The sequence below is a fragment of the Oncorhynchus mykiss genome, chromosome 16, assembly GCF_057628025.1.
Source record: "Oncorhynchus mykiss isolate SJ-2025 chromosome 16, ASM5762802v1, whole genome shotgun sequence".
In the NCBI taxonomy this organism is placed as follows: Eukaryota; Metazoa; Chordata; class Actinopteri; order Salmoniformes; family Salmonidae; genus Oncorhynchus; species Oncorhynchus mykiss.
The window spans coordinates 22,482,500-22,495,783 of NC_143037.1; the positions used below are offsets into that span (position 1 = coordinate 22,482,500).

A 13,284-nucleotide genomic window follows, 5' to 3' on the forward strand; every position below is an offset into this window, starting at 1 on the left:
CAAGAGTATGTGGTCTTGTTCTAGGATTCTATGAAATGATTTAGTATTGTTCATGTTGAGAGCTCTAAATCCGTCTGGGAACACCACAGTGAGATGAAACCACAATTTGGGTTCGCTTGACTGTCCCCTTTCATTATTCCGTCTCCCAGGCTGGGTGGGCTCCGTTGCTCAGAAGGAGAGCAAATCGATTATTTGTCCGGGTAGGCCAGAAAATGTGACGTGTCACTCCCTATACAAATGTGGGGTCTGGAACCTGACATTTTAATGCAGCTCCGCTCAGAGAGTGGTAGCGGAGAGCAGACAAATGGGATTTTCTGGCACAATAAGGCACGGGACACTACGACGTTGACACAGCGCTTTGTACACCAAAATGTCAGTCGGGAACTGGTTCAGGACCTCTCCAAGACCTCTCACCTCTCAAATAGGTGACTTAACGTCAAAGAATATACAGAGAAGACAGATAATGTAAACCACCTTCCACATTTACATTTTCACTTGGGGCTGGAGCTGCCTCAGCAGGTGCCTCTGATAATTACACATAATGTAATGATTAAATCATCAATATGTCTTTCCAAATATACATTTAGGGGTTCACAGTGAAGCTGGATTAAATGTTCTTCCTTGACATGGTCAAATACCTCAAGCATAGACTGCATAGACTCTTTTGGAACACAGGAACTAGAGGCAATGAGTAACTTGGTCAAATAGAATGTCACTGATTGACCAATAGGGGCGCCGTTTTCAGCAGTCTCACTTAAATCCTCAAATATGTCGCCCTGTTTGACCTAGAAACGTGAAACTTTGTATGTAGGCTTCTTTCCTCATGCTAAACAAATTTGGCTCAAGGACCCATAAGATCCGTCAGGACAGATTTTCCTCCATCTTGAAAATGTTTGAAACGCTTTAAAAAAAACTAAACAACTAACACCAAATTCTGTATGTAGGCCCATGGTACATATCTTAATTTAGTTTGAGAAAAAATAAGGGATTGGTGTCCATTTAAATTCCTTGTATATCCACTGCACAATGGCCTATCTACTTGAAACGTTTAGGGTCATCAAATACATTACTATGATGGAACATGTTACGTTTGGCATTAATATCTTTAAAAAAATAAGGAAACTATTAACAATTCACTTTTTGGACGACGCAACACTAATGTTTAAAACAATCCCCCCCCAAAATATTCATGGACTAAGTGAGATTCACTCAAAATGTGGTCTTTGAACTCATTATAATAGTCCCTAAAGAGTTTGAGAAAATAACGTTGATGCATTCATTCAATGATGCATCTACACTTTACCAGTAGGTGCATATTAGCCAATATAAGAATATGCTACCAAATACTTTAAAGAATCTTCTTCTCATGAACCAGGACCAAATCACAGCAAATGTGGAATGTAGGGACATAGTACATGTCTAAACTTACGTTTGTTCAAAAGACGGCTAAGTTATTGACATAAAATGTCCATTTAAACCACTGTAAATACACTCCACATTATGTGGTCAGAACATAGTGAAAAGTGGATATTTTATTAGGGAAAATTTTAAACAGGAAGTCCTGCCTCTTGCAGTCTGCGTATTTCAGCTGTGAGAGTGTATTGAACTATTTTGGAATGCTAATGTGGAGAGTACCGACTGAGATTTCAACAATTTACACAATCAGATTGACAAAATAAAGTCCCAGAATTCAAAGATGACTGCAATATACCAATACGCTAACGCTAAAAATATTTAACAAATCTTAACATAAACCAATTGGCCCCAGAATTGGTACATCAACTCAACACATAATTATTTGAATAATTCCTTGTGGTATTGAGAGATAAACATGGTAATGCTTTCACTGACTACACCTAAAGGTTAGCTAAACATTAGCTCCTACATGATAGTGCTTGCTTTGTTATCGAAACTGATTTTGTGTCCTTTCTTTCATCCCGTGAACACCTGTTCATTGCTGCTCGCAGCTATATTCCAAATATATACAGTATCAGTCAAAAGTTTGGACACATCTACTCATGCCAGGGTTTTTCTTTATTTAGACTTTTTTTTAGGATGTAGAATAATAGTGAAGACATCAAAACTATGAAATAACACATATGGAATCATTTAGTAACCAAAAAAGTGTTAAAACAATTCAAATTATATTTTATATTTGAGATTCTTCAAAGTAGCCACCATTTGCCTTGATGACAAGCTTTGCACACTATTGGCATTCTCTAAACCAGCTTCATGAGGTAGTCATCTGGAAAGCATTTCAAGTAACTGGTGTGCCTTGATAAAAGTTCATTTGTGGAATTTCTTTCCTTCTTAATGCGTTTGAACCAATCAGTTGTGTTGTGACAAGGTAGGGGTGCTATACAGACAATAGCCCAATTTGGTAAAAGACCTAGTCCATATTATGGCAAGAACAGCTCAAATAAGAAAAGAGAAACGACAGTCCATCATTACTTTAAGACATGAAGGTCAGTTTTCAAGTGCAGTCGCAAAAACCATCCCACGCTATGATGAAACAGGCTCTCATGAGGACCACCACAGGACAGGAAGACCCAGAGTTACCTCTGCTGCAGAGGATAATTTCATTAGAGTTACCAGCCTCAGAAATCGCAGCCCAAGTAAATGCTTCACAGAGATTAAGTAACAGACACATTTAGAAATCAAGGCACACTTAACCAGCATGGCTACCACAGCATTCTGCAACGATACGCCATCCCATCTGGTTTGCGCTTAGTGGGACTATAATTTGTTTTTCAACAGAACAATGACCCAACACACCTCCAGGCTGTGTAAGGGCTACTTGGCCAAAGAGGAGAGTGATGGAGTGCTGCATCAGATGACCTGACCTCCACAATCACCCGACCTCAACCCAATTGAGATGGTTTGGGATGAGTTGGACTGCAGAGTGAAGGAAAAGCAGCAAACAAGTTCTCAGAATACGTGGGAACTTCATTCCCGGAAAAGCATTCGCGGTGAAGCTGGTTGAGAGAATACCAAGAGTGCGCATAGCTATCATCAAGGCAAAGGCTGGCTACTTTGAAGAATCAAAAATATAACATATATTTAGATTTTTTTAACACTGTTTTGGTTACTACATGATTCCATATGTGTTATTGCATAGTTTTGATGTCTTCACTATTATTCTACAATGTAGAAAATAGAAAAAAAGAAAGAAAAACCCATGAATGAGTACATGTAGGTGTGTCCAAACTTTTGTCTGGTACTGCATTTCCAAATAAATATTTCCAGTACATAAACTGTATAAAGTAAGTATTTCCAAAAATTGAATTATACAATATTAAAAAAGCTTTTGCCTCTTATAATGAACATTGGTCATAGTTCCTTGGGAAAGAGAAGAAAATGACAACATTTTCATTCTCCCTTTCCTGGAAATACAAAGTACTGTGTTTACTTTTCACTTTCAAGTACAGTAACCAGACAATTTCATTATAAACAATAATTTCGCTGCAATCATGCACCATCAAAGACAATAATATGGTGTCGCCATGTCCAAGACCAAACAAAACCATTATAGAATATATTAAAATAACTACAATTAACTCCACATACATACACACATACATTGTACGGCATTACTCAGGCAATCAACACGTACAGGCCCATACATGTTGTGCATGGTATAAAATTCCACATACTGTACATCCAAACATTCATATATTACACAAAATATACAAGTACATCATTGTTTCTTCTGCTATCCCCATTAAAGGAATGTACTTTATATATTTACATATGCATATATTTATTTCCTTATTTGCAGTCTCTCCTTGTCCATAGACTGCTTTTAAAGTAAGGAAACAAATATATAAACATGTAATTTTGAAGCGATAGTTCAGCAAAATTACATATTTGTCACTTTTGTGACTAAGTACAACCCTTAGCCGTGGTATATTCACAATGTACCACACCCTCCCGGGTCTTGCTTAAATAGACCAGACTAGGTTCAAATACATGAGTCAAATACATAGGTCAAATACTTGACAGCATTTGAGGTGGGCTATTATAGTTAGCAGTTTTGCAGCTTTTTCATTAGTTTAATTGTACTGGGCAAGCTAAACCAAGCGCAGAACAATGTTTGACTGACAGTTGAAGTCAGAAGTTTACATACACTTAGGTTGGAGTCATTAAAACTTGTTTTTCAACCACTCCACAAATTTATTGTTAACAAACTATAGTTTTGGCAAGTTGGTTAGGACATCTAATTTGTGCATGTGTAACCGATGTCACTCGCTCTGAGACCTGAAGTAGTTGTTCCCTGCGGCTTTTGTGGAGCGATGGGTAACGATGCTTCGTGGGTGACTGTTGTCTGTGTGCAGAGGGTCCCTGGTTCGAGCCCGGCGAGGGGACGGACTAAAGTTAAACTGTTACACATGACACAAGTCATTCTTCCAAAAAATGTTTACAGACATATTATTTAACTTATAATTCACTGTATCACAATTCCAGAGGGCCAGAAGTTTACATATGCTAAGTTGACTGTGCCTTTAAACAGCTTGGAAAATTCCAGAAAATGACGTCATGGATTTAGAAGCTTCTGATAGGCTAATTGACATAATTTGAGTCAATTGGAGGTTTCCTAACACCTGAAGGTACCACGTTCATCTGTATAAACAGTAGAACACAAATATGAACACATTGGGACCATGCTGCCATCATACCGCTCAGGAAGGAGACGCGTTCTGTCTCCTAGAGATGAATGTACCTTGGTGCAAAAAGTGCAAATCAATCCCAGAACAAAAGTATCTACATCCACAGTAAAAAGAGTCCTATATCGACATAACCTGAAAGGCCGCTCAGCAAGGGAGGAGCCACTGCTCAAAAACCACCATAAAAAAGCCAGACTACTGTTTGCAACTGCACATGGGGACAAAGATCGTACTTTTTGGAGAAATGTACTCTGGTCTGATGAAACAAAAATAGAACTGTTTGGCCATAATGACCATCGTTATGTTTGGAGGAAAATGGGGAGGCTTGCAAGCCGAAGAACACCATCCCAACCGTGAAGCACGGGGGTGGCAGCATCATGTTGTGGGGGGTGCTTTGCTGCAGGAGGGACTGGTGCACTTCACAAGATAGATGGCATCATGAGGTAGGGAAAATTATGTGGATATATTAAAGCAACATCTCAAGACATCAGTCAGGAAGTTAAAGCTTGGTCGCAAATGGGTCTTCCAAATGGACAATGACCCCAAGCATACTTCCAAAGGACAACAAAGTCAAGGTATTGGAGTGGCCATCACAAAGCCCTGACCTCAATCCTATAGAAAATTTGTGGGCAGAACTGAAAAAGTGTGTGGGAGCAAAGAGGTCTACAAACCTGACTCAGTTACATCAGCTCTGTCGGGAGGAATGGGCCAAAATTCACCCAACTTATTGTGGGAAGCTTGTGGAAGGCTACCCAAAACGTTTGACCCAAGTTAAACAATTTAAAGGCAATGCTACCAAATAATAATTGAGTGTTTGTCAACTTCTTACCCACTGGGAATGTGATGAAAGAAATTAAAGCTGAAACAAATCATTCTCTCTCCTATTATTCTGACATTTCACGTTCTTAAAATAAAGTGGTGATCCTAACCGACCTAAAACAGGGAATTTTTACTAGGATTAAATGTCAGGAATTGTGAAAAACTGAGTTTAAATGTCTTTGGCTAAGGTGTATGTAAACTTCTGACTTCAACTGTACATGTATTTGACCCAGGTCTGCTGTTGACAGTTGACACATAGGTTGTGTTCTCAGTCATACAGTACAAAGGCATCTTCTGCTAGTTTAGACAGTCCAACGAAACGTATCTTACCCTCCTCTCCTTCAGGCAGTGCCTCATCTGAGAAAAAGGAAGCATTTTAACTGGAAAACTATAATATAGACACATTGCTGTGAATTGGACATACGATTCTGACGCACGCAGAACCAACTCAACTGCAAACACTGGACTTCCTTGAGGGACTGAAACAGGGTTATTGCACCACCAAAATTAGAGAATCACGTAGTTCTACACATGCCAGAGTCTGAGGATTTTTTTTTTTTTAATACAGATATTTAATCTAATAATTTTAAATATCAAATGTTAACACACTGAGGAACATGTATACTGCACAGTACAGTACATGCTTACAAACACATACAGTACATTGTGTCCATAAGATACACATACCGCATACTTACACACATAGTTCTCATACTCCCGTCTGCTGGTTTTGCATCAGCTAAAATTGTTTTTTTTTGTTTTACTTTGTAAGATATCATATTATGAGTATTATAGGTTTACCATGACTTGAACACAGCCTGTATGCAGGCACATACGTAGGCACCTACGTACATACATACATACATACCTTGTACAGTATACTAATACAAGTGCCCCCAAGACATGCTAATATCTCACCACTACCAATAACAGGCGAGGTTAGCATGCTTCGGGGGCAGGATATTTGACCCTCTGCAACTTTCTCACTCATCATTATCCGTGATTGAATCAAGATTATCCATCATCATGGTGGCATCCACATGAATGTCAAAAGTGTTTAGAACACAGGAGGCTGGTGGCACCTTAATTGAAGAGGACAGGCTCGTGGTAATGACTGGAGCGGAATAAGTGGAATGGTATCAAATACATCAAACACATGATTTCCATGTGTTTGATGCCATTATTATGAGCCGTCCTCCCCTCAGCAGCCTCCTGTGGTTTAGAAGCATATTCTATTCTTATTTACAGTAAAAATGACTCCAAAATGACACAATACATTATTTACTATTAATTTCTGTTGGGCACAAATTAATCTGAGACACAAACAAAAATAAATGCAAACACATCCAACAAGTTTGTAGAGTCATACAGTAGGAATATGGGACCAAATACTAAACTTTTGACTACTTTCTCTATAAGAATCTTTAGGGTTGTCAATCATTTTGATCCCTGCCTATTTGAGAAAAAAATATTACTTGTTTAACAAAATATCTTTCTTTGAGAAATTGTATAAAATATTATTTCCCCATTTGTTTGAGCATGCAATATAGCTCAGTATTTAAATTATTTATTTTATACAGTTGCTCATCTTTTTCAATGGAGTCAATTTCAGACAAGACTGTACATACATACAGACATGCATGCATATGTAAAGGTAACTAACTGCCTGGCGTGTTCAATTGGGCTGAGATCTGGTGTTTGACTTAATTAACCCCCTCTGTGTGGAAGCACCTGCTTTCAATATACTTTGTATACCTAAGAAATACAGCAGTCAAACCCACCTAGCACACATGCCACTCGCTGATAGCATGCGCAAACAAACACTCATCAAACACGTGTGTACATAGACACAGCTTTCAAATCAGAATGTAATGCAACCATAAACAAACCAACACACAGCTGACGGAGTACATGCATTCCCACATCTTCTTTACTAAGCAAATGAATTCATGTACTTTGGGACACCTGGCCTACTTCTGTACAGGTTAGTTCAGTTAAAATGCATTAAGATCAAACAAGTAGAAAAATTCAAAAACAAGACGAAAAAGACCAATCACATGATGATACAGATAGAACAAAAACAAATGAACAGACCGCAAGAGTGCAGACGATACATAATCAAACAAGACTACATCAGACATTAAAGTGCATATGATAGCATATTTTACAGTACAGTACAGTACAGTGCATAAAGTACACTGCAGCACAGTAAGTATTTTATAATCATTTAGCCAAATTCTGTTAATGCCTGATGTGTTTTAGCAAGTAATAACAACATTGATGTTTGTCCGTACAGTAGCCCACAGTAATTCTATTTTATGCGATAATATTCAGTAACTCATTCAGTTGACCGGTCACTCTGTGTCTGCAGTTTGATTCTTTGAGGTTGTACTGCACGTACAACCAAACCTATCAACACTGAACACTCAATACAATAAAACATAGGTGTCCCTTACCATCTTCTGCTGGTTTTTCTTCAGCTGAGGAAAAATGATCATTATTTACAGAAGGACCACAGCATGGATATTAGACGTGTTACACAGACTAACAACTGAACTGGGAAGTTGATTTCTTATCGTATTTCCTTTATACATTTCTTGCGCCTGGATTATTTCGATTTGAGCCACAGTCCCAGATTCTGGGACTGAAGTGAATTGAATATTCACTTTATTTGGAGGACAAAGATATTTAGCCGGGTGGAACCAGCCTGATCGCGGCGTTCAGCATTCTTTTTCACTGCGCAGACCAGTCTGGCATTCCGCCACATTGAAACTGTTTGAGCTTATGCCTAATAATGGGAATTATTCAAAACTAACTTGTCAGCGATTGGATCACCTTCGACTAATCAGAGGAATGTAGCGATCTGGCTGGTTCCACCAGGATAAAATACATTTTTTGCTAGACTAAAACAGAGACGTCATTTTTGCACTTTCATTTGTAATTCAGAGACCGAGTCTACATATTTGAGTCGATTTGGGGGATATTTTGGTTTGATTATGTATGCCAGCTGATTGAATTGTGACTACATGTTTTATCAGCAGCATTGGGATTAGGGACAACCGATTGTTTTGGAATCACATTTTCAGTGTTACGCTAAGTGTTCAAAAGTGTTGCATTCTAAACAACTGTGTGAAGACCATAGAAAGGTGGCTTTATTGACACTGAACTGGGGTCTGTACTAGAAATCATCACCTTACCTTCTGCTGGTGCTTCTCCTGAGAAGGCAAACAAAAAAAAAAAATGGTTAGATAAGAAGAAGTGGACAATATATAACCAGTCATCAGTACTGGTCAAAACCATGACAATATGCTCATATCTTTATATGGGTGTTTCAATTGCATGAAAGTAAGACAATGGGTAAAATGATATTACATTATCATGGTACAGATGGTTTAGTTACATGTTTTAGTTACATCAGTCCACTTTGTCATTCAGCCCCTTCATATGCACAATAATAATAGATGCAGACATGGCTTTGTTTTACAGTAGTTCCTGTAACCTACCCTCCTGTAACTTACCCTCTGACATGACCAGTTGACAAGAAGACATGGAAAAATGTGAGTCATTATCATGTCTAACTATGCCACTGTAATGCACTCAAAGGTCGTCACCAAAGGTTACTCACCCTCGCCCTCCGGCTTCACTAAAAAAACAGAAACACACAGTACACGCACATCAGAAGAGTTGATAAGACTGTAGGGAAATCATTGTTGATCCTCAGTTGATTCCTAAATAGGTATTTGCATGACCTGCTCTGAAATAGAAAAACATAAATTGGCAGTGTTACAATAACGTATGCACGACTACAATCATGAAACCATTGCAACTAACGCAATGCTTACCACTTACATTTTAAAAAATGGCATTTCAATAAAAAAGCTTTGTTTCTACGCTCAAAGGCACATAACGTTTTCTGACAATACTTAAGTATTTTAAGATGTCTAATTTAGGACGTAAGGTGATAAGACTAAGCTTTATTCAATATTGGCCTTTCCCTCGCAGCTTTTGCTGTTTGTTTGCAACAGATGGTCCATGCAATGACATTAGACCAGCTATGTTAAATGTAGTGTTTCATGTTACTGTGTGGCTCACTTCTTTGGAGTGTAACTCTAGAGTGGAAGACACTAGACTTTTATATCCACTTTAAAATCGTCACCAGTAGAATTTGTAGGAGACTGTGAAACACGGCCTGCATTACCCTTAAATTTGATACCTGACCCCAAATTTCACTGTGAACTCAGGGTCATTGGATCACCGACAGTAGATATTTCTGGAACGGGGCATTGCTATCTGCCCTGCCGGTATGACTCCTCTTTCTGGTCCCTCCGGGTTTTTGTCCAGCCAGCCTTTTTGCCTATCAGGGGTATTGGACAGGGGGACCGACTTTGGATTGGCTGAGGCAGAAAGCTGGTAAAAGAACCCTCTAATCTGAAATAGACGCATCAGGCATATCATATAGCTGGCTCCCAACGATTTCTCAGGCCTGACTACATTACCGTGGGGGGCTGGAAAAGGGACGGTATATTATGTCCTTGCTGAAGTTATGTCAGTTCTCCCTGAGTTGCCCATCATTGTCTTAAACAGTTGGAGCTGACCTCTGCTGCAGTCCTCAGCCAGGCTGTCTCTTTCTACCCAAAAGCTCTTGCTAAAGTACATTTTTCAAAGACATTTTCGGATTCAATCCAGGAAGACCTTTGATCGATCTAAAACATATACGTTGACCATCCGTACGTTCTTCTTCTCAGATGGCACTTTGTTTCACAGTCTGCTTTTTACCTGGTGTCTTTGTCTGGTCATGACATTTTACATGAATTGTAACTTTTGTTACCAACTTTTCTTTCTTTCGGTTTCATAATGCACTGTTTGATACCAGGTATTGTGTTGACTTCCGTGTGTTTAGGTAAGTATCAGATAGAATGAATGGTTATCACATAACACCTTTAGGTACATTGCTCACATTTTCGTTTTTTTTTTTTTACATCTGCTTCAAAAATCTATGTAAAAATACATCCTGCAATACGAAGTAATTGGATAATACAGACAGCAGGGTATTATTTGGCTACCATCGTGGTGTGAATGCCCCTGATACCCTGTTAGAGGAGTAGGTGTAAATCTGTAAAACACTCTTCAGTATGCCAGAAGAGTCCAGTGCATTAGGGAAATGGAGGCTACTACAGTCCTAGTGCCATGGCACAGCTGGGGCACTAACACCAACTCACATTGTATACATACTTGAGATTAGGATTTAGTATGTGGTATTCCCGATGTAAAAGAGATACTGAGACTTCATAACACCTACTTTCCCCAATGAAAAAAAAAAAACCGAAACTCCTCTGATAGGTTGGAGTCACTGAGGGCATGACTTGGTTCAACATATGACGGCCTCTGGTGATCCCTGGGTTACGGGTGTAGGGCTATCGTGATGACCGTATTACTGCCACACCAGCAGTCAGGAGTCATGACCGCAGTCAAATTTCATGTGATCGTAGGTCACGGTAATCCCATCCAAAGCTGCGCAAATGAATGCTATTGATTGGTAGCCTACCTGACTTGCTAACGGCCCTTTCCTATGGCCAGGTACTCAGTGCTTTATGTACCTCTAATCCCTCTCTAAACACTATGAATTTAAATATTTTGAATGATGAGGAGTTGATAGTGATGGTAGTCAGAGGTCCCGTTCCAAAATGGACACGGGAAAGCCCTGGACCCAAAATGCATTAATTAATTTGGTCCGATTTGCGTGAGGGAAGCAGCAGAAAAGCTCATTGTTTTTGCTGCTTTATTAACCAGAGCTGTAGAGAAAGGGAGAGAGAGGGACCGTGCGGTGTGTTTGAATGAGTGAGTGACGCTTACTACAAACTCTATGGAGACGTAAGATTCGGAGTGATGGAATGTTGTTTTATGTCACAAAAGGGGTAGCTCCTTGTAATAAACTCTGTCATTCAAGGTGCGTTTTTACTACCTGAAAATTGAGACAAGCCGTATCCCTCCACAGTCGTGGGAGCAGTGTTGTCGCTTGGTTCCTATAGGATTTATATGGCTATTCATCAAAGTAGACTATTTTGCATTGATTACCAAATATAATCTCAACAACAATTTAAACAGTAAACCAAACAACAAGAATCGACCCAAAAATATATTTTACTTAGAAGTAATAACTACTGATTACAGGCTATCAAAAATGGTAGGACCTGCTGTACCCAACTAGCTAGCCATGTGCGTTTTCTGCGTGACCAAAACAGGATGACGTTCTATTTGTAGCAGATATGGGAATGAATACACAAGCAACATATCAAACTGGCATAATGTTTTTTACACTCAATATTTGTAGGGCATGTTTTCTTCATTATAAATCTGATTATTTCACATGGTGATGTGGTTAACTTAAAAAGCTAGCAAGCTTGCTATGTTTATATCCAGGCTAAAACAAGCCAGCCAGGCTGCCAACTAAAGTTAGCTACTAATAACAAGGGAAGGCAAAATTAACAGACAAAAAAAAATACTTTTTTTGCTATTTTTCCCTTGTGAATGGGAGTGGGACCGGTGAGGATATCATGTTACCAAAATATGTCCACTACTCCAAAAATCCCACTCCATCCACGCACGTAGAACAACGTAGTGTAGATTGTAACTTTAAAGATGTTGGGAGGCTCTAAATTAAATATACCTTCCGGTAACCCTCCTCACCCAATGAGATACGGATCCACTTTTTTTATACCTTATAGCCAGAACCTCCATCAGAAGCTAGCCATCAGACGCTAACCAGTTAATTAGCTACTAGCTATTTAGTCATTGTCAGCCACTGCTAGCGGCCTTTACCCTTTGCACAGACACCAGCCGTTTTTGTTTTTGCCTGGATAATACTTGCCAACCTGCCAGCATCAGACTGTTTTCTCCACTCCACTACGATTCCTGCCAAAAGCCCTGGACCTTTACTCCTGATCATCACAGCTAGCTAGTGACCCAGCCCCGAAGCTAGCCCTGAGCCAGACCCACCTCCCGGCCTACTCAGTGATCACCTCCTGGACCCTACCCCAACACGGATTGAATCCTCTAGTCCACCGGATCCTTGCCGTAAGCTCCGGTCCTTTACATCGAATCATCGCTGCTACAGAGTGGCTATAGTGGATAACGCCTATGCCCGGAAGCTAGCACCAGTTAGCCGTGAGCCAGGTGCATCTCCCGGCTAGAAAACAAAATTACTACAACTACAATACCTTTTTCGCCATCTGGCCCAGATCCTTTGTCGACACGGCTCCCCGCCATACCACCATGTCTGGTCAGCTATCCTCTGTGCCCTCAACCGGCCTTTGCCAGACGTTGGAGCAGAAGCTACTACTAACCCCGGCCTGCTAACTTTAATCGGCGTGTCTCCCTCGTGCTAGCGCAACTACCCCGCGGCTTCCCTGCTCCATCTATTGCTGTTCACTGGACCCTATGATCACTTGGCTACATAGCTGATGCCTGCTGGACTGTTCATTAATCACGGTACTCCATTTAGTATATTTATTTTTGTTTATCGAACTCAGGCCCTGTGTGTAGCTAATCGACCCTCTCTGCCCATTCATCGCCATTTTACCTTGTGTTAATGTCTTAGCTGATTGCGGTGACTTCACCCAGCATAACTAGCGGGTCCGGAGATGCAACCTCTCTTATCATCACTCAGTGCCTGGGCTTACCTCCCTTGTACCCGCACCCCACCACACCCCTGTCTGTACATTATGCCCTAAACCTATTCTACCACGCCCAGAAATCTGCTCCTTTTATTCTCTGTCCCCAACGCACTAGACAACCAGTTTTG

The 13,284-nt window shown here is 40.0% G+C and overlaps 1 protein-coding gene across 2 annotated transcripts in view; it reads right to left on the reverse strand.

Annotated features, from left to right (window-relative positions):
- Positions 1 to 13,284, reverse strand: part of mybpc2b (myosin binding protein Cb) — a 54,755-nt gene that overhangs the window by 19,311 nt on the left and 22,160 nt on the right. Inside the window, exons 2-5 of one of the 2 annotated variants that reach the window (XM_036946515.2) lie at positions 9,109 to 9,126; positions 8,681 to 8,698; positions 7,940 to 7,963; positions 5,814 to 5,840 (exon numbers count right to left, since the gene is read on the reverse strand). In XM_036946515.2, the coding sequence (XP_036802410.1) occupies positions 5,814 to 5,840; positions 7,940 to 7,963; positions 8,681 to 8,698; positions 9,109 to 9,126 (87 nt within the window). The remainder of the gene's footprint in view (positions 1 to 5,813; positions 5,841 to 7,939; positions 7,964 to 8,680; positions 8,699 to 9,108; positions 9,127 to 13,284) is intronic. The other variant, XM_036946517.2, reaches the window with a different exon arrangement.